This window comes from Hylaeus anthracinus, unplaced genomic scaffold (genome assembly GCF_026225885.1).
Source record: "Hylaeus anthracinus isolate JK02 unplaced genomic scaffold, UHH_iyHylAnth1.0_haploid 12002, whole genome shotgun sequence".
NCBI classification, from domain to species: Eukaryota; Metazoa; Arthropoda; class Insecta; order Hymenoptera; family Colletidae; genus Hylaeus; species Hylaeus anthracinus.
In genome coordinates, this window is record NW_026534349.1 from 11,881,909 (window position 1) to 11,904,994 (window position 23,086).

General features: G+C 36.0%; 1 protein-coding gene across 4 annotated transcripts in view; it reads right to left on the reverse strand.

Annotated features, from left to right (window-relative positions):
• Positions 1-1,280: 1,280 nt before the first annotated feature.
• The window catches only part of LOC128891870 (heparan sulfate glucosamine 3-O-sulfotransferase 1), a 204,030-nt gene continuing 182,224 nt past the window's right edge, over positions 1,281-23,086 (reverse strand). For all 4 annotated transcript variants that reach the window (XM_054151787.1, XM_054151788.1, XM_054151785.1 and 1 more), the window contains 3 exons: positions 22,048-22,141; positions 9,695-10,196; positions 1,281-5,484 (listed from right to left, as the gene is read on the reverse strand). In XM_054151787.1, the coding sequence (XP_054007762.1) occupies positions 4,888-5,484; positions 9,695-10,196; positions 22,048-22,106 (1,158 nt within the window). In that variant the 5' untranslated portion in view covers positions 22,107-22,141 and the 3' untranslated portion in view covers positions 1,281-4,887. The remainder of the gene's footprint in view (positions 5,485-9,694; positions 10,197-22,047; positions 22,142-23,086) is intronic.

Below are 23,086 nucleotides of genomic sequence, written 5' to 3' on the forward strand. Positions count from 1 at the left end.
TGATATAAAGCAAACGCAGAGCATAACATTTAAACGTACACGCATTCAAACACGTAGAAACTTCTCAAACATTTAATGGCATCGATAGTTCGCGTATGAACGTTATCATTCCAAATGTCGTGATGTTTTGGTAAAGCATACCTGAAGTATGAAGCAAAACAGAGGCCAATATGCAACATACACATATTCATACATACAGTAAGTTTACGACAATGTGATGGTACCATTAGCTCGTGTAAGTGGCAGTTACCATACGAAATGACGTGATTTTCTGATAAACCAAGTCTGAAGTATGAATCAAAAGATGCAAACATGCAAACACATCCATACATACACAGATCCATACATGTAGATACATCCATCAATGTATTCAGAAATTTAATAGCATCAGAAGTTACCGTAAAAATTTTCGTGATTTTCTGGTGTATCACAACGCATGTATGAAGGAAGACAAAGATCAACATACAAACATATACATTGTTTCTTTTCTTGATCAAAGTAGGGAGCCTTAATATTCGGCTATAACACTATATCCATACATAAAGAAATTGTTTACGGTTGAAAACCGTTCCAGTCTTGTTTTTCTGATAAATCCTGCGATCAAACGGAAATAATAAATTGAAAGTATCAAGGATAAAGAATTGAACGAGGACTTTTCTAATTTAAGCTTTGGATTTACTGATGCGTTTGATAACAGAACTGTATTTATCAAGCATCCACAAAAAATAAAAAAAAAAAAATGTTTTTTGATGTAATGTATATGAATCTTTTTATTTTTTATGCAAAGGAGTTTTCAACCGCTGTCGTTCAATCTTAGATTGAGGGCCTGTAAGTTTTTAAATTTAATAGTATCAGTTCATGAATGGAAGTCATCGTACTAATTGTGATTTTCTGATTAGGCATACCTGAAGTATAAAGCAAAACAGATGCCAACATACATACGTACACACAACCATACATCTAAAATGTATTCATAAGTTTAATAGTGTCCTATGTACTTAAGTTACTCTATTAGCCTTTTAACAGCGGGGAAATGTTAGTTAAAATCGACCTATTATTAGACGTGACATTTATAAATAAATTCGATGAATTTCTTACGTGGAGTCCCAAACCTGACTGCTGGTCGATATATCGACCAGGCCAGTCGTTAGAAGGTTAAATTTCTCAATGTCCTAATGAACCACGCATGATATATAAACAAAACAAGGGGCAACATGTATACATACATACACACATATCTATGCAAATTCCTCAATGTCTTAATGAACCATTCCTGATATATAAACAAAACGAAGGCCAACATGTGTACACACATACACGCATCCATGCGTATATAATAGAAATTATTAAAAAGTTTGAGGCTATAATGTTGCATATATGGAAATTACCGTACCAAATTTCTCAATTTCCTGATGTAATTCCTCGAGTTTCGAAACTGACGCACTCAGCAAAAATCAAAATGCGTGTATACGCATATTCACACGTGCATAATTTATCCAAAAGTTTAATAGTATCAGTCCCCCATATACAGAAGTTACTATATTAAATTCCTTAATTTCCTGTAATTTTCAACACGTACTGATACGCACAGAATTTATTCAAAAGATTGATAGTATCGGTGCCTCGTATACATACGTTACCATATTAAAATTCTCCATTTTTTAACGAACCACTCTTAATGTTCAAAACAAAAGGCCAACATATACACACGCAGTTTACTCATATATACATAGGTTTCTTAAAAATTTAGTAAATAATTCATATATAGACATTACTATTCTCTCAATTCTCTGGTAAACCATATCATACGTATACATGTACACAAAAACATTCACGCATGCACACACTTGCAAATACAAAATTTTGTAACCAGTGCCAGTAAAGGGCCCTGAATTTGTAAAGTAAACCAGTTTTGCCCTTTTGCGTTTTCTGAGCCAGACTATCCCCTCAACCAAAATTCTGGTTAAAGTACAATAGCGGGTCTGCGAAAGCTATACTTGACGCCTCTCAAGCAACAGCTTGGTCTGCCTCTCGAATGAAAAAATAGAAATAGATGAGAAGTTTTATAGATGATAAACTTTGTACCATGTTTTGGTGTTCTTGTTCCTTAACGCATCACTCTGTCGAGTGAAAATTAATATCTTCCCATCGCCTGCGCTACGTGATCTCGCGAAACGCGACTATAGCGTGCGTTACATATCGTTAGGAAGTTATTGGTATTCTAGATCTTGAAATCTTCTTTAACCGAGCGAATGAACTAGCCTCGAACGGGATCGTGATTCTCAGTTGAAAGTGCGTATCCTCCGGAGCACGTAACGCGGGCGTGGCGATTACGAGGTGATTTCTTCCCTGAGATTGGCTCGATTTTGCGTCGCGAAAATTATGTACGCCCCGAGCATCGACGCGTTCAAATTCAGCTTGCGTTTGTAACGAGTTGCGTGAATTATTCGATTTTACACGTACTTAAGCGAGCAGCTCGAGCGCGAGAATAAACTTCAACAAGAATTTCTTGCTTCGGCTTAGAATCATCAACTCGGAAAACAATCGTTTACGTCGAATCCCACTCGACTCGCATTTCGGATTAATCAACGTCTCTCCCGATAGGTATCGAGGCTTGACCGATAATCTTGGAAACAATTTGAACTTTCCGTTTCAATTAATACCGTGAAACGCTCTTGGACTGTTGATTTTAATTAACGGCTCACTGAAATGTTAAACATACCATTAACCCAATACGCGTGCTTGTCGAAAGCGCATCGTCCAAATTGCTCGACGGGCTAAGTGCCAAATTTCGCGTTTCGGTGCATACAATAGTTGTCGCCCAGCGCGATTATTATCGACCCCCCACCCCCAATCCCGTCCGCCCGTTCTCGTCGAGTTTCGAGGATGAGATCTTTTTCCAGGGCGTCGATCGATGGCGAGAAATCGGCCTCGACGGTGCATTCGAAAAAGCAATTCGATGCAATTAGCACGCAAGGACGAGCGACTGAAACGCGAACGCAAGAGGGGACTCAGGATCGCCGCTAATAATAAAGAGTTTTGGCCAGGGCATATATCCATTAAATTGCATGCACTCGATTTAATGGCTTCGCTCGTTGCCACGGGCTCTTCAACAACGACCACTCGAGTTCGCGTGCTCGAGCGCCCTTCCGACAGAGCCCGCAGGATTGTTGCACTTTTAAGGAATCGTATCGCGCCTTTCTATCCTCTCGTTGTTAGCTACGCGAATAAGCAATCCACTGTGCTCGGTGAAATTGAAATCGAGGTTTGAATTTTGAAATTTGAAATTTCGCGACTTTTCGTGCGTGGTTGTGACGTTAACTCAATGTGGATGATAAATATTCAAATGTGTGAGGAGTACGGGGAAATAACTTACGAAAGCTTGCGGAAAAATTATGGTATGTAGCAGGGGGGCCAACCTGCGGCTCTTTGAATTATTTGTGGCTCTCGATAAATGTACCCGAGAATCGAAGTATCCTTGAATTAAAAAAGGCTACTTGTCGGCACTTGATGCTTGAATCTTTGACATTAAAATTCTTTATGACATTTGATCCAAATCAAAATTGAACAATTGGCAGAAAGATGGAATTTAGTGGGATTTATTTTGAAAAATAATTACTGTTTGATTATAATGTTATTGTAAACTGGTTCATTGGTAGCAAGTGTCCGGGAATTTATCGGACAACCTAGTACTTATCCGCAACATGTTCGATGAATACTCAACGAATATAATGAAATAAGAAAACTGTCTCGATGACTTCACCACAAGTAAATAAAGTTAAATTGGAGTATAACACGCATAACCACGAAACATATGTGTTATTGCAATAATAACATTGTTTTAATCAATTTTTCGTATGAAAAGAGGTTAAGAAATGACAGAAAAAAAACTTCAACAAATGAATTCTTCAGATACAGTTACCAAACAATGAATTTGGTGAAAAGCAGTGGATTGCTTATTTGCAGAATATCAACAACGCTTAAATCGAGTTCCAACTCGATAACAAACGCAAGAGATATTAGTCTATCACCTGAAACTAGATGAAAATGGAAACCATAACCTGCGAGGAGGATTTCTCTAAATAATCGAGCACATTGACGTACAGGCTGCCAGGTCCAACGCCATCGACGCGTTAGCCCGTTTTGATCTTACAGCTAATCAGTAAAATATAAAAGGTACTCATCCTGATCAGCCTTAATTCTCTCCACGATGAGGTGTGCCAGTTAGAAGCATTTCGTTCCGCAAGAATCTTCCAGCATTCGTTGAAACGATGAACGACGCCAACGATTATGCGCTTCCCAGCGACACAATCACAAGCGCGCAATCTCTCCAACGAAAGACTGCTCTTCGACAGGATCTTCTCTTGAATCTTCTCTTGAATCTTCATCTCGACGACTCGACAATCACGGGGACAATCTGGATGCTCGAGTTGCCTAATTCACAGAGTTCTTCGAAAGTCTGCCTCCTCAATTGCCGTCAAACTGGATGTTTCACCTACTTTCTTCGAATTTCTCATGGAATTTCGTAATTTTCGAGGCGTTCCTTAGGAGTGGCATCCTTTCCTCAACCGTGCCGAGTAGAGGAGTCCTCGGTCGCGTTGACTTCGCTAAGAACACCGGGCCAGCCGAGTTTCTGCGATACACGAGGCTCTCTCTGGATTCGTTGTTCGTCTCGGGACACGTCGAGGGATTCCTCGGCTTCATCCAAGGCTGTTCTCGCGATTTCTTGAAACTAACTGAACTCTTCCGTAGGGAAGTGTTCCTCCCGGATCCATGTGTTCAGAGAAGTATTCTTTTTGGAACGAGTTGTATTCTTGCCTCGACAATCCATTGCGACTGCGTGCAAGAGTGTCATCGGTGGAGATCGAACCGATGTCTCTACGACGGTTATTCCTCGGGCCAGCCGAGGTCCTCGCCGACGAGCTCGTAGAATCGTTGGTTGTGTTCGTTGAAGAACCTCCTCAGCTTGGTGACGACCACGGGACTCACGCGTGGATGCCGTCTGCCTTTGCTTTCTTTCAGACACTTTTCAGACGTTTCGTTGCGCAGACAGTAAAAGCCCTTCGTGTGGTTGAAGTAGAAGTTGTGCCTGCCGATCCTCGGCTCCAGGCCGAGGAAGCTCTCGATTCTCCGCAGCTGCGGCACTGGATCCTCGATCAGTTGGTCGCCGTTCACCACAAGGATCTGATCCCTGGAGAATACCTCCAGCCACCTGTGCATGTACGTGTGGTAGAGAGAGATCGCGACGGGTCTGTAGGATTCATTAATGGTGCCGTCGGATCGTATCACGAGCTCCTCGAAGCTGCGCGACGCCTGCTGCTGCTGGAGCTGCTGAACGCTACGGGGTGTCCCGTTCGTTACGGTGGACGCTGTCGCGGCGTGCGTTCGTAGCTGGGTGTAATCCGATATCGCTCTGGTTACGGGCTCGCGCACTATCAGCAACAGCTTCACGCTCGCGTTCATCGCGTGGATTCTCTCCGGTACCTGGAACACAGACGGAGGAAATCCGTGTATTTTGTGGTCGTTGAACACCCATTTTTTTATCAATTTTTCGGTGTTTTAAACGAGTTCGTCACCCTAGAATTGGGTGATAGGAGTTTTCAGTAAGGAATTGACCACTTTCGCTGCGGACGAAAATAAGTAGCCGTTCGCTGGGAGCTGCAATTATGATATTTTTTTCAATGAAAAATTTCTTACGAATGTTCTGATATGATTATTTTGAAAAACATATATTTGTGGTAACTTATTTTTTATATTATATGATTGCCGAACAAACAAAATGAAAACTGAGAAATAATAAAGCCAGCCATATATTTTCAGTTGGACGCACATGTGCGTCATCCGCAGCTAAAGTGTTAAAAATTTAATTCCAAAAGTGAGACGATAATGAAAATACATTTGAATGTGTTACGTGCCGACATTTTCATTTTTTTATTTTTCTTGATTTCATCGGCAGTTCATCGGTGTTCGAGATGGTTTACCATCCCGACTTCGTTCTAATCGAACACAAACCTAGCCTTTGATGGTAGTCCGCTAAATTCGTTACGAGAAAGAATACACATTCCCTCCTTGTAATCAACGTCGTCACGTCACTTTCACCTTGCAGGCAACGCCGCTTCGCGGAAAAATCATTGTAAAATAATAAGTGCGTTGCTTGTTACGAATGAAATGCGTAAAATCATGTAATGTAACAGCGGCGTATATATATGTTATTGTTGGAAAGATAAGCACATCGAATATTACCATAGCGTTCGAATTCAAAGTAACGGTTATCATTGGAAGAAGGACATGTAAATATTGCGTGTTAGAAATAAACGTTCATTCCGCTTCGTACATTGAAACCATAGCATGAAATTGCCGCGTGCTTCGTCCTCGCGCAATGTTGTCGCCGCGCGAGCCGAGCCACTTGGTGGCCGCGAGACGCGAGACGAGGTACAATTTGTAAACACCAAATTCTCGCGTGTACCGAGTCGCGAAATTTCGAGGAATTTTTTTTTTAATGAACTAGCGACGATCACGTGGTTCGAAGATCCTTTGTCTCCAAAGCTTCTAGAACGTTCTCCCACTCCCATCTCATCACTTCTTCTCGTTCAGTCGCGGTGAGCGCGAGTAAGTCCGAGCGAGCCGTATAAGAGTTACAGTGCGTACCCATTAGTATCGTAATACGAAGTAAGCGGTAGGCAAAACTCGGGTCGTTCGTTAAATCGGTTTTATATATTAACTTCATATTTAATTTATTTATTTAGTTTTATTTCCTTTCGTTATTTCCGTTATTAGAGTTTCGCGTTTAATTAATTCCTAATCATCTTAAAATCATCTTCGCGTGTGGTGTGCTTCTCTTTTCAACAGTTTTCAACGGTTTTCCGAGTAAATCGCTGCATTGTAAGAAGGAAGGAAGCCTACCTCGAACCATTCGAATTACGATTAGTTATACAAAAGAAAATTATTGGTGAGTTGTTTCCTCTAATACAATATATATATATTATGTATGAACACTCTGATTGTGATCACTGGGATATCAATAAATGAAATATTTCATTTCCGGGGTAAGCCTAAATTGGTATCCTAGGTATTTTATATTGATTTTGTTTTCTACTGAATATTCACATGTATATTTCTTCCGACAATTTTATATGTTCATTAATGTCCGGATGAAGCGTGAGTGAAAGCGCGTATATAATATTTCAATAACCAAATGTATATTTCACTTACGGTCTTAACGCGTTCAAAATTATAATTTCAAGTTCAATATTTAGATCTAAATTGTTCAAATCATATTACAGTCTTATCAATAACACCAAATAGTCTATCAAATACATTCTGTAGTGGTGTTTTCAGTAGAAAACGATATTGTATTTATTTTAATAATTTCCTGCCGACCGAATCCTGATAGAAATAGAAGTAGAAATAAAAATTCACATACGAGACAGGGCTCGTACGGGACTGCTGCGACAAAGACCTGACCTTGCCGATAGGCAAGTAAAATATATATAAATCTATTTTAAATAAATTGCTGTGACGCGTGAGCTTATTCTCTTTCTTCGCCTCACACGTCACAAATGCGGTTTGTAAATTAAATAACCTAACAAATTAAATACTACGACAGATGTTAAATTATTGAATCTTCGATAGTTTTGAGATAAAATTTTATCTCGATAGGAATTTTCACAACGTGTAAGAGGGATAAAATCATTTTTGGAAAAAAAATATAACCGATTTCGAAAAACATTAGAAAAAAGCTTCTCTAATTTTATAGCGGAATTATAAAATTTGAACGAATAAAGCGCATGAAAATGAGATTATTTGTCCTCTTGCTCTACATGCCACAAGAATTTTTCAATTATCAATATAAAATTATATAACTGTTGATATTTTACGTATGAATTTTTTAAAATAGAATTGGATAAATTAATTTACATTTAAACTTACAGTTATTAATTCTCAGTTAAAGTTTCGTAGTAGGAAATTAATTGAGTTTCTAAAAATAGTGTTGATTTCTTTTTATTTTAAAATATAATATAATTAGCTTTCTACAAATTGTATCTCAATACGAAGAACTTTTCACTTTAATAATAGAATATAATTAGGGTGTATAGAAAGCCATTGAATAGCTGTTTATACGTACAAGTTAATTAAATTTATACAATTTACAATTAATTACACGAAAATATATGAATTGTTCATTAAACCAATTCATTAAATTTTCAATCAATTCTATTAATTAAATTTATTACAACAAACGTACTCCATAAAGGAAACTTAAAAATAATTTGTTCTTGTACGTTTTTTAATTTAAAACGGTTCTGTTATACGAATCGCGCTTCATAAATTCCTAATTACGGTAAGCTCAAGGTACCTAGAGATTAACGATGTTAATCTAATATTGATCGAATGCGGCTCTAACCTAGACTTTTCTGGATTAACATAAGCCAAACGACATTGTAATTTACAGCGAAATAATGGAAATATAATATAAATCCAGATCGAGACGGACGATAGTGTTTATCTGTCATTAAAATTGAATAATGAATAATCCGGCTGTATCGTTGTGGAGCATCGAATGTGTTAGAAAATAGTGGGCGAATCTGACCATAAACGGGATATAAAACAGTTGCATACCTCGTAAAGTGGTAGGAATATTGCCCCGCATAAAACCACCTAGAAAATACATAATATTATCTGTTCTCTACCACTGCACGGCAATATTTTTCTAGAAGAATTGGTTTTTCCGTTCCTGTTACCCAGTCCTCATAGTTCCCTCTGTTTCTACCTCTTTATTCTTGTGATTTTTATTCTACTTTTTACCAACGAAAACAGAGGTTCCATTTTATAGTAAAATCCGACTAAACTGTTCGTACCTGATTATATTCCTCGATATAAAGAGAAATTCAGACCGATATTAACCTGCGGTATTTATCAATTTTCTGGTCACATTGCCATGTTATATTTGTTACTCAGTGAATTTAAATGGAAATATTCAGGCACGAGTTCAGTGGCCACTTTCGTGAAAGAACCTTTGAAAGAACTTACAAACTAAATATACGCGTGTGGTTTACTAAATTACCTTCTCAAGAATAGTACATTAAATAACTTCATGTATATAAAGTAATTTAATACGTATTAAATCATTTTTCGATGATTGCCAAATATTTTCATTCATTTAAATACTTGGTATAATGTTACCGCTTTCCGCTTTGCTCAAAAGCTCTCCTAATAGAGTGCTATACCGTGTTAAAAGTTGACTCAAATCGGTGACCCCTAGTTCGCGGCTTTCCCTCTTTAGAGGAATACTTAGAGTATGGAACGCGGACTTTCATCATTTGTTCTTAAAGAAAGAAACTTATAGATCGGTCAAGTATATTCCAAAATCATTAGTGAATCACATTCACCACTGCATCTATCCCTAAATTCGATCCTTAGAAGAATACCTGTAATATGAAACGTGGATTCTCTTCATTTATTCTTCAACAAAGAAATTTTCCTTTCACTGGGTCAAGGATGTCCACCCCTATATGTATCCCTAAATTCAAATCTTAGACGAGAACCTGAAGTATGGAATGTATGTTCTTCTAATTTGTCCGTCACAAAAGCACATTTCTTCCCTTTGGGTTAACTATGATCCCCACCAACATTGCTCAAAGCCAAAATTGCCTGTTATCCCCCCGTCCAAAGTCCTCTTTCCCTTCCCACTCACCTCTGGCGTGACGAAGTAGCTAGGACTCTTCTCGATAGTGATCTGTCCCCTAAACGAGTAGGGCATTTTTCTCCGATACCATTCGAGACCCTTTCCGTAGTTATCGTCGCGATCGAAGAAGTGTACCTCGCCAGCGGCCTTCTGTATCTGCGGATGGAGAAACAGCATCTCGAGGAGGGCTCTGGTGCCGCACTTTCGCACCCCGATGATGATCGCCTGAGGTAGATGTCTGCTAGTGCGAGGGAAATGGACCTTGCTGGAGAAGAGCAGGGGCGGTGTGGCGCGAACTTGAGATACGAGCTCGACGGTGCGACCCTCGACGGCGGAAGCCGCGTGGAGGCTGTAGACCGCGCTGTCGTAGAGAATGTGGAAGGTCAGAAAGAGGGAGAGGAGGACGACCGTGAGGAAGGCGGCGGCCATCTTCGGTCTGGATATGCCAACCACCAGGATGCAGTCCGAAGTGTCGCCCTCGGCCGGCCTCATAGCAGAGCGGGACATCCACCTGCAAACAGGCGCATGCCAATTTATGCATTTTTATTTATCAGTAGGTGGCTGCAGAAGGTTAGAGTCTACGATTAGGGTTTAGAGTTTAGGGTAGTACCGTTTGCACTCGAGGCCTTTTTTTCTGGTATTTAGCAGCAACTCGAGATGCTTTCTTAGCATTCTATTTCCACGAATGCTAAGATTATATTGACTTCGAAAATGAGATCTCTAATTTGAGATTTGAGAATCAGGTCACCTTTGCTTCAACGACAATCATTTTATTGGCACTTCGAGTTCCGAAGAAATTAAAGCTAAAGAAAACCTAATGGTGACTGAGAGAGTCACCTCTCGAGTGCAAAGGGTTAATGACTAATTCGGTCGTGTGACGAATGACCTAAAATTCATTTCTCTGTGAATTATTTTCATTTTTCATTATCTCCCAAACGATGCGACCAAATAATATGCTGTGCAGGGCAAATTTTATCTTCATGGAATTTTCCAAATGATAAAATGATTCTTTTTTATTTTATCTATTTTACTTATATTATACCTGATAAGTACCCTTAAAGTGCACCTTATAATTTTCAATTAATTTTTAATATAAAATACATTATCGTGGTTTAAATTTAAAATCTAGGTATATCATGTCGCTGACTTTTTTTTTACGTCTATTGATAACCAATATTTTTGTATTACATTATTTTCACGCATATCTAACCATTTGGTCAGCGTACGTCGATAAAGTAGCCAAGCAATACTTTCCTTTCGACTTGATTTACAAATCTTCAGATTTCAAATTGAAAACGTATTTTTATCAAAATATAACGTAGCCTTTGCTGTCTAGAGACCACCCAAAGATGTGTACCTACTGTGATATCATTATCGCAGTTAAGCACTCGTTTGACTGTCCATCTTTGCAACCAAGTAGAAGCAAATTCAACGTACCAGAAAATCTCCAAGCAACACTGAATAATGAACACGTGGCAGCCGATATAATTAGTTTCATGCAATATTTAAATTTAAGTAATAACGTATGAATGCACACCAACTGTAAATAACTCAAATGTAACCTAGTGTCAAAGTTGTATAACCGAAAGGTGGTCGTTAATAACCTGTGATGTTGATGCGATCTTAAACAAATTACATTAAATTAAAAAAAAAAAAAAAAGAACATAGCCCATGTTACACGGAGATAGTGTAGCTTTCTATTACCGAAAAAATGTTTAAAGTCGGTTCAATGAATTATTTCACGATCACCCATATCTCAGTAAAGAACTCGACTTGACTCATTTATGCGTTTCTCGTTCCCAACGAGGCGACCAGAGAACAACGGGCCATTCGCGCGCCTCCTCGACGTAAGGTTATTGTATCAAATTTCAATTACGCTCGCGAAAATACTTAAGGGACCACGCGAATTCCACGCGTTGCGTTTTCCATGGGAATACTTATCTCTTCGTAGAAACAGGAACGTACGAAACACGACGTGGCACGTTTGCACGATGAAGCCGTGCGGCGCGCGGCGTCGCCTAAACACATGCGAACGACCGTGTAAACCGGGCTCTTATCAGTATGCATGCGACGATCAGTAACTATGGCGGTCTTAATAATTCCTGCGGCGTGGAAAGTATAAGCTACAGGCGACTCGCGGGCCCCGCTACTAATGCCGACGTTGCGTGATACCGCCACGCGTGCCGCAGGATTAAAAGGGACACGTTGTAATCTGGTAATGCTTGCAGTCTCTGTCGAGCTTGATTCAGAGGCCAATAATAACGAGCTCGTTCCTCATCGCGCGCCTTTCCGATGACATACATTTATGCACCGCCTCTTGTTCCCGGCCAGGTGATTATCGGAGTAGAGTTTCGATGTGCTCGGTAATTCAGGCGAATGTTGCTTACGACAGCTTTTATTACAGTGTGACGTGACGACTACTGGCGAGGTAAATATGCTATTGGATGTGGACGACCATCTATTAGAGTCAAACTGGTGTTTGTTCGTTTGATACTAAGCTAGGTGGAAAGTAAATCATAGAGTCTAACTATGTGTACTCCTGGTGTGCAACTGTCTGTTGAGGGACTATTAGACAGCTGTTAGGTGATCATCTGTTACATTTATTGCGATGGTTGAAATAAATATACTGTTGCGAGCATCCTTTGGATGGATCCAAGGCCTGCTGGTGCTCGCGACCGGAACAAGAAGATAGCGAGAAGAAGTCAAGCTGTCAGATTCGAGCAAGACGCCATTGAGAGCAGACGTTCCGAAGCTATATTTAATTCCATGAAGATAAAATTTACCCTCCACGGCATATTATTTGGTCGCATCGTTTGGGAGATAATGAAAAATGAAAATTCACAGAGAAATGAATTTTAGGTCATTCGTCACACGACCGAATTAGTCATTGACCCTTTGCACTCGAGAGGTGACTACTCTCTCAGTCACCATTAGGTTTTCTTTAGGTTTAATTTCTTCGGAACTCGAAGTGCCAATAAAATGATTGTCGTTGAGGCAAAAGTGACCTGATTCTCAAATCTCAAATTAGAGATCTCATTTTCGAAGTCAATATAATCTTAGCATTCGTGGAAATAGAATGCTAAGAAAGCATCTCGAGTTGCTGGTAGATACCAGAAAAAAAGGCCTCGAGTGCAAAGGGTTAACATTTACGTACAAAAATCTATTTCTACTCCGCACCCAGTTAAAGTTACGAAGTACCTAACGACATACTTACGTAAATACTACAATAATTATTGCACCTACGCGAATCAGAATAGTATACCACGCGTGTGTAACCGCGAGGCGCAGCTAATTGTTTATAAAATACAAGCCTCCAAACTTCATACTTTTTACTAATTTTACAAAAACTGTCGTTCTTGAGGCTATTAATTTAAAATTACACGGAATAAATCGCTCGAACTTTCGTGACTCATGGATTTTTACATTTTGATGACCTCATGCGTAGTCGAAGGTGTAATGCCAAAAATACTATGAGAACCTCATGCGTAGTAGCAGGTGTAATCTGGGTAGCCTGATCAGCCCGTGGTTTCTCATGATACACGTTCAGCTGCAACTTCGGTTACGACCGTGCGCAGACACTTAGTGTGTACCTTTGGCAAATATGATACCTCCGAGGGGATATACGTTTTTAAAGAGAGGCATTTCAGACTCTCGCAATCGCGTAAACAGTGTACTTTCATCGCTGAGAATTTCGCTGTTTTCGGTCTTGTTGCGTTCGGGATTTATTGTACCGAGATTATACGCATTTTAAGCAAAGAGAAATTTAAAATGCCTCGTTTTAAAAATGTATACTTCCTGAGTGGTGTCGCATTTATCAATGGCATATACAAAGTGTCTGTATGCAAATGCAACCAAAGATAAGAGCGCCCCGCTTCTGTAGTATTTATTGCTCAAATGTGCCTGTCTACATTTTTCGAAAAATATCCTGCTGGTCTTGGTAACGATTTTGCAACGTTCTGTTTGGATTGGCAGTTTGTTCGTAGCTTCTTATCATTATTCTGTTTGTATAGTATTGCGATTACAGAGAAGTACGTCACGTGCAATCTCCTTTGATCCGAGAGACTATTAAGGGATCTATTAAGGGAAATCCTAATGAAAACTGTGCTCATGAAGGGTTGTAATTTGTAATAAGCAAATATTCTTTGTAATATTCTCTAACAGATATTCTATATGTTACTGTACGTAATGATGCTTTAATATAACCAGCAAAATAATATTAAAAATTTCAAAACAAAGTTCGACGTAGGGTAAATGGCTAATTGGTAATGTAAATTAAATTTTTCTAAATAATATTCAGTATAGAATATGGTACTTCAAAGTAACATTGTTTCTCTAATTATCTTATTAATATCGAGGTTACGAAATTATGAAAATAATTTGAGGTACTATAATTCTATCGTGAGTGATAAATTTAGGATCTTTTTAATAGCAATAAATAATTCCTAACATTTGATAATAATTTACTTGTATGTTATTGTTGGATACATTTATAAAAAAATATTATTTTAAACAGAATTCACTTCTCTGTTAAACAAATAATCGATAAAGAATACAAACAGTAGAAAAGAAGCCCAGAAATATATACGTAATACCCCATTAAAAAATACAATAATCAGGAATAAATAACACTGAGCAGAAATAATTAAAAACAAAACTCAAACGATAAATAAATTCTGTTTCATTGAAAAAATACGAATTAAAAATAAATCATACGGTGCAATACGAACAAATTAAATTGTATTTCAGATAGAATGATACTTTTTGAAATAATTTGTAACGAATTAAATTTAGAAATGGTTGTAACTTACTGTGAAAACAATTTTCCAGAAATAGTTAACTACGTTGTGTCAATTCAGTCGTGTTCTCCTTCAACGAAGCACTGTTCACACTACTATCAGTTATCTTTGGAAAAATAGACGAATGTTGAAGCATGAGCAATGAAATATCGAAAGCCTTATGCAATTAATGCATGGGTGTTAGAGGTGGGAAGAAAAGATATCTTCCCAATGATTAACGAAGCGACGAAATTAATAGTGGCACGTTTGCTCGAATTGCATCTCGAACACGGCGATGTTTTATCGATACCGGTGGCAACAATAAATCAAGGAAGCCCGCATGCACTCTAGCGGAACGAAGGGATCTTCCCGGAGGAAGAAAATGTACACCAGATAAGAGTAATCACGTCGGAAATGCTGACGGCAGCTGCCTGATATAAGTATCTGTTAAGTAAGATTAATTAATCATTTTCGCGTGTAAGTGCTGCGAAAATCGAATAAAATGGTACTCGTAATCCGTTGTAATATCATCGATAATTAACAGAGTGATTAAATTGGAAGAAGAAAAATATGAATTAATTAAGAATAAAAACAATTTTTTCATTTCTGCACACAGAGCTTGTAAAAAATGGAATGATTCAACCTGGAATAGAATATATGAATTTGTAACAAAATACTAAAAATTATGCACAATGGATTTAGAATACATCGTAGAGTGGAAAATTATTCTTTTGCATTATATTGTGAATATTAAAACGCATAGGAACATGTTAATTCGTGAAATCTTAAAGTTTATAACAACAACATTGAGTCAGATCTTTTGAAAACTTCGATGACTAGTGCTTGAAATTAAAAAAAAAGATTTTCGTATTTCATATCGAATTACGAGACTTTTGACTGTTATATAAATAACGTTGACTATTTAAAAGTGACTTATGTTACACGGCTTTTGGGCATTGATGAACATTAACATTTTTCCTGTCTCAAAGAGGGATCTCTACAGACAATTGTCCTTAAAATTAGAAATTACATTGATGTAAAATTAATTAGCTACACGATAGCGTAATTCTAGTAACAACTATCTCAAGATAGACTTCATTGAGGTTAAGAAAGTTAATAGTAATAATTGCTTATAGATAATTATAATCGAAGTATTCTTTATTTATCTAGGTAGAGTCCTCATTGAAACTGACAATTGTAATATTAATAAATGCTCAAAGGGTATGTAAGTAATTTTAATTTATCGAGGATGATTCTGCAACCTAATTTTCGCCTTGACTAATTGATTAAATGGCTGACGACTAACTAATGGAATCGGATCGTAGGCTTAAATTGGCCGAAGTCCAAAACTGACTAAATCGACTGACTAATGCTAACTAGGGGCCTCGGTGCTTCTGCGCCCAACCTGATTGATTAAATGGAAGCCTAATTGCTTTCAGCGTGCTGACTGATTTCTGACAAACTATTGTAACCCTGATCAATTTCGTGCTCTCTGGTTGACAACTTTATTAACTTGTTTCTAGCTAACTGACATCGTACACATTGTATAAATATATACAATATAATAGGTTGTCCGGAAAGAGTTCGTGGCAATTTCTAAGAAAAATTCAAAAATACGTTTGAATTTTAATATATATTTATTGAATTACATAGGTGCCATTTTGTTCCACAACCTTTCCACCTTTTAAGGGATAGATACATGTTATTTGTTTTCAACCACTTCGATATATTCAGATCTGTACCACCTACCAAAAATCGACATGAACATTCCGGACAACCCAATACATATTGTTTAAATATACAGTATAGATGGCACTTACTCCTTGTCTGAAAATGTCAACTTTGTTGAGGTTAATATAGTAAATTGAAAACGGAATGCAAGAAGCGCCATACCATGGTCGAAAATGTATTAAAATAATTATAATTGAATTAAGCAGAAGTTAAAATCTGAAGCCAGCAAAATGAGCTGTAAAATAATTTTAAAATGCATTGATTGTGTTGAAATTTTAGAGTTTCTTTTAGAATTAGAAATCTATATAGCAGTGAACATATTGACGTCAACGAGAAAAATATACTAAATTTCAAACTGATTACACGAAAATATGGTATCTAACGTTTAACGACTGTAAGCATGAATTTGCCTTGGCTGCTTATTGTAAAAATAATTATAATTGAATCAAGCAGAAGTAAATAATCGAAACAACCAAAATGTGCTATAAAATAATTTTAAAATGCGGGTTATGCGGATACTTAGGGGTTCTTCTAAAGTTGGAAGATTACCTAGCAGTGATTTCTAACCTAGATAGTCAATGATCACATTGACGTCACCAAGGAAAAGCTGGAAACCACCAACAAACTGAACTTTCACATACGTGATCGAGAAACTCAGCTGAACAGATTTCTCGAAGAGGATAGCACGATGTTGCGATTCTAGCCACCTCCAGTTTCATTGCTTTTGCTATAATCGATAAATCAACTGTTTCTGCCCGGGGCTATCTAAGAACAAACCACGACATACTATGTCAGATACACCGTATCGGGTGAGGATAATCGTCAGAAAAACAATCAACTTCCGTAACTTCTTCGTGATTTTGAATATTTTTCAAAAAAGCATCTACCGCTGTCCATGCGGTGTAATGTTACAGCAAAGTCATATTCTCGGTCGTTGCTTGAACGTTTTGCTAATAATTAATGTAACTATTATTATAAATTAATTTTTAATTATTCCAGCCAACAGATATAACGATATATAAACATTGATATTGACGAACAATACTTCGTCACGAATAATAGCGAGCTAATGGCTGCGAACTTGGAATAAGATCTTTAGATATAAAAAGTGTAAAGTGTAAAGCGGAAAGTGGAAAGTGGAAAAGTGGAAAAATGGAAAGTGCAAAAGTGTAAAATGTAAAGTAGTTTACATTTTCCTCCAACCCCTGTTCTGACTTTTATCTGCATAAAGAGCCAAGTACACATCGAAATTACTTTGATAATAGATGTAAGCGCGATCAAAAACTTCTTATAACGTCAAACGAAAGAGGAAACAATGCAGCAAAGATATTAAGAATTTCCGTAAACCTAATGTAGTCGTTTAGCTTTTATTCGTCATTTAAAATTTCCGTATAGTCAAGAATTTAATCACTCATAGTCTTCTATTGCTAGCCTCATCGTGTAGAAAGTAAAAAGCATCGCAACCACGGAGGAAGTCGCTGTTTAATTCCAGTGTCGCGAAAAATTCGGATTCGCCAACCACTTTCGAAAAGGAGAAAGGAAGTTATTGGCCGGCTGGAAGGCAATTCGAGGGAAACAAGCGGCGTTGAAAAACCGCAGAATCGTTCTACTCTCTGGTTTCGATCAGTTGATTCTGGCGACCGTAGTCGAAAGAGAGAAAGAGAGAGAGAGAGAGAGAGAGAGTTGGCTTTCGGCGCAACGCCAAATATTTATCTCGCATCGCCAGAATCTCTCTTTGGAAACCCATCGACCGTATTATTGTGACAAATCGCTATTTCGATGGTTAACAGTCGTGCCAACGACCGATTTCCGACTAACGAACGTTTCTGCATTTTTCCATTGATAGGACGAGAGTTACTAAAGGGACAAGTGGTATTAAAATTTTGGAGAATATGATTATTACGTGGACTATATACTAATTTTTTAGGTTTGTCCAGGGTAGTAAAGAGTAACTAAATAAAATGTTACTAGAACTTGGACAAAGACAGTTGAAGTTAACAGGGAAATCGTTAACACTCTCATTTTGAATTCTGTGTTAATAATAGAGTGTAAGCTCAAAGTGTACCTTGATGTAATAGTTTAAAATAAATGATATTGAAGTATGTTGGAGTCTGTATGAAATTAGCGGGGGTTTAAGTCATTATTATTCTTATTTCGTAATTGTTTAAAAATTGCAAGTCCACAAAGTTTACAGTTCTCACCAATTTCCATGAAAATTGTCAGTAGACCATGCAATGACTACTTTTTATTCTTATACGCTTTCTATTTTTCTCATGTTTTCCAATAAATTATGATTTCTTCTGTCGTCAATATTCATGGATTGTTTTGATTAATTTCGATTTAAATAAACTAGAGTCATTTATTTATTGTAAAGCACAAAAAGACTCGTGTCAGTATAAGCTCAAATTAATAACGAAAAATTCTTATTACAGACCAGTCCAAGCCAAGTTATATTGAAATATCTTGAAGCCTATATGGAATTAGGGGAGGTTTAAGTTATCCTCTTTTTAGTTTAAAGTTTGTATAAAAAATACAAGTCCTCAAAGTTCGTGATTTCCATAAATCTTAACTGTCTTCGCAAACGAATTTTCAACTCAGGAACTGTTGTTAAAGATACAGACCTATTCTTTATATTTATTTGTATCATGGTGAATGTTGCTAAAATGTACTAAAGTATTCCTACGAAAGAATTTTTGTTTCCAAAGGTTCGCTTCTACCATTTTCATTTACGATGAAATAACTATTATATTTCTAGTTTTATATTATTATAATAAACGTAGCTAATTTTTTTCGCGAAGTAACCTATACTTTCTCTGAAAACGTAAAGAATAACTAAAATATTATCTAGATAGGACGAAAATAATAGAAGTTATAAGAAAGTCTCTGATTACATTTTGAATTTCATATTTAATACAACGTAAGCTCAGATGAACCAACAATTCTTATCGTAGATTAGTTCAAATCAAGTGACATTAAAATATCGTGAAATTTATATTCAGAGAGGTTTAAGTTATTATTTTTCGAGATTTGAAATTGTTTAAAAATTAGAAACACATAAAGTTTACAGTTGTCATCAATTTTACAAACTGATATCGTAGATGAATTTTTAACGCTGAAACTATTACAGATGTTAACTACTAAAATATAGTAAAGTATCCCTACGAAAGAGTAATAATTTTCGGAGGTTCGCTTGTACCTTCGTTTTCGTATAACGTTGAAGTTCCGTTTACGACGAAACAGCGATTATGCTTCTGCCAGGTTCCGGGCAGCTTTTCCGTTACATCGTCAATTTTCCATGTAATTCGTGAAGTAATTGCCGCAGGTATGTTATAAGTATAGTTTTGGGACAGTGTAGCCGAACGTACAACGTTTCTACCTTCTAATTGCATCCGGTTGCGTCGACCAGTTCGTGACTTCTCGCCATGTCCGTTGCGTTAAAATTGAAGACCTTATCTTGCGAACTAGTTCAATTAGAATCCGCGGAAAGCAACGATCTTCTCGTCACGAAGATTAGCCCAGAAACTTTAATTAGCTAATTTGCCAGGAAAGAACATTCGCATTGGTCCGACCATCATAACAAAGTTAACAGGTTTTCTTTTATTATTAAACAAAGTATATTCGTCCGAGCTCAATTAATAGTCGAACACTGGTAGTCACGAGTCACGGTTTAAAAAAATATTTCTTTACTTATATTAAAATTATATTAAAATCTTGATTTGAAGACTTTCTTTACAAAATATATATAAAGTGAATATAGGATATTCATTTGTAGTTGTAATTATATAATATTATATAATTGATATAATTTTATAAGGAAAGTTAGACATGAAATTGAGTAAACAATTTGCAACAATGAAATATTCAAAAATATCAAGAGTACCTCAACTATTTTAAATGTAACAAAGGATAGTATTAGAATATTCGTTGACAAAGATTTTATCTGTCGTATATTTTTTTAAATTCTATCTTTTGTTGGTTAGAATATCGAATTGCATTCCACTGAATTAAATACTGTTATTTGATTGCAAGTAATTTCAGTTTAAAGATACAAACTGCTGTACAAAATTAGTGGAACACTTTTGTAAATGTTCATAGTTATGAGAGTTTTCAGTGAAACTTCGTGAGGAGTAGTCTTCAAGTGTCTTCTGGGTGTGTGCAAAAGTTGAAATAAAGTACAGAAATAAATAAAACAAATGTTTAAGGATATTTAACAATGATCATAACAATCTATTAGATAATTCAAATTCCGTTCTCCAATTTAAATTCTGTTAGAATCGAATCGGACAATTCCACGCCGAGTTACATTGTACAATGAGGGTAATATTTAATAATTATATATTTAAAGAAAACAATTGTTTAAGAGTATCTACCAATGATAGTAACTACCTATTAGATAGTAGAAATTCCACCCTTCGATTTGAATTTTGTTAGAATCGAACAAAAACACCTCAAAGTTTCTTATTTTATAGACAATTTTAAATGACTGATATATATATGGTGTCCTTGCAAGGCCGTTCCAATTCCGAGAAGTACTAGTAAACATTGTAGTATTTCCTGGAAGGAACACCCCTCTAAATTCCGTGACATAATAGTAAACATTGTAGTATTTCCTGGTTGGAGACCTCTCGAAGTTCTTTGAAAGGGAAACATTTATATCCATTTTTCCTGACGATCGATTTTTATGAAATTTGGTATACAGAGGTTTTTGAGGTCGCTGATTCCAAATGACATTCAAGATGGCGGATAAAACTTGGTATACAGGACTACATGTTCCGCTAATTTTGTCTGGTGGTTTAGCTGTGATATCTGTAACTGATACAAATGACATTACTGAAATTGTCGATAATTCAAATTTAATATAATCCATCTCCAATGTTCTCCATTTAAATTGCATCGAATTAAGTTAAATATTGTTTTATTTAATTCTAAGTATCTTTTATTTCAATATGTCAATGACGTAGCTGTAAATACCTGTAGGTGATTCGAATGACAATTCTAAATTCAATAATATAATGTAATTCGGTAGTTTAATATATTCCTTCTTCGATATTCTTCACTTAAAGCAGCGCTTGAATAAATAATGGACAATTAATTTCTCACGTGCGACCCAGACCAGGCGTCAGAGGTCGATTAATTATGCAAGGATTAAAACGATATACTCTTGCACTTGGCCTTGAGGATTACTTCAACATACTTATCAAACAATTATTGAAAGATTTGCAGATTATTTTAAAATATGGCCAATCGAATATATTAAAAGAAAGAAGAATATATTCGACATTTTATCTAAGCTCATAAAATGTCCAAATTACAAATGATATTAAAAAAAATGTGTCAAATTAAAGTTATGCTATTTGTGAAAGTCTTTGATTTTGTTAAGAAAAGAATTGAAAACAAAATTCAGTGTTTAAGTTTGAAAAGTTTAAATTTCTCATTCTTGGATAATAATGATAATAATATTGGATAGTAGATAATAATAATTTATCGAAAACATTTCCACTATTCATTGTGAAGTAACAGTTACACATATACATGTAGATAAAACTAGTGGCTTTGGTGTAAGTGGTGGTTTCTTAAAATAAAAAAATAGTAGCAGCGAATTTTTATAATTTATAATTTTTGCTTGAAACATATTTCAATACTGCAATTAAGATATGATGTCTACAAATACAAATAGAATTGGTAGCTTTGCTATAAGGAGTAGGTATTCTCCGATTAGGTTTTCAGATTTATATTTTATAGAATTTCATTACAAAACTGTCTATCTTCGTAGATAAAAAATGATAAGTTTTTCAATGCGTTTCCTCGGTGAAGGTAATGGTTTATTACGCTCTATAAATACTGAAATATACTTACAATACATCTATAGGGGACTGGGGAGACCACTCTCGACGAGGCCGTGCCTTGTTGGGCATTTGCGCTAGTTTGATTGTTCACATCCTTGAGTTTTCTGCAACAACAAAAAACGAGGAAATTACGAACGTTCCTCGCAATTCGAGGAATTCCACGACGTCTCGGAAGAAATTGTTATCTACCTTTATTTTATATTATTTTATTTTCTTTACTAAGGAAGCAAGCACCGTTCGTCTTGCAGAGAAAATAAAAGAAAACGAAAGTAAAGAAATGGAACAGTTGAGACGTCTGTAAAACACAATTGCTTGCAATGTAAGCAAATACTTTCTTCGACTATGTTTAAAGCTTCGTTTTGTTATTATCTTAAGTCTTGAATTCATAAAAGATGGAATGGTTATTCAAATAAATGTGACAAATTTATAACAAATGTATATTATCGTTTATAATGAATGTGTAATAAATTTATAATAATCTTAATCCAAACATGTATTAAATGTGTGGAATTATAATTATAATTTTTGAATTTCTAATAAATTTATTAGTTTACAGATATATCGATAAATTCATAAAGAATTTTGAATATAGAATATATTAATACATTTATGAACATTTCACAAATTTACAATATATTTGCATATTTATAAGCAGATTGTATGCTCAAAATATATTTACATCTTTATAAACAATCTACACAGTAGATTAAACAGAGTATTATTAATATAAAATTCAAAGTCTGTGTATTACCCACCTCCCTCTAGCTTCCACTATGTTCGTTCAATCCAAATGAAATTTCATATAATTACTCTTCATTCTCCTAGACAAACTATAAACTACTAAATGTACATAAATCTTAGCTGATAAACATTAGCTCATATCAACGCAATTAATATAAACACAATTTTATATCGTATTTACTTAAACTCAAGAAATTCGTGCATTCCATGATACATTCAGATATTTACAAACAATTTACAGATCGATAATATTATATATTATATATATATATATATATATATATATATATATATATATATATATATAT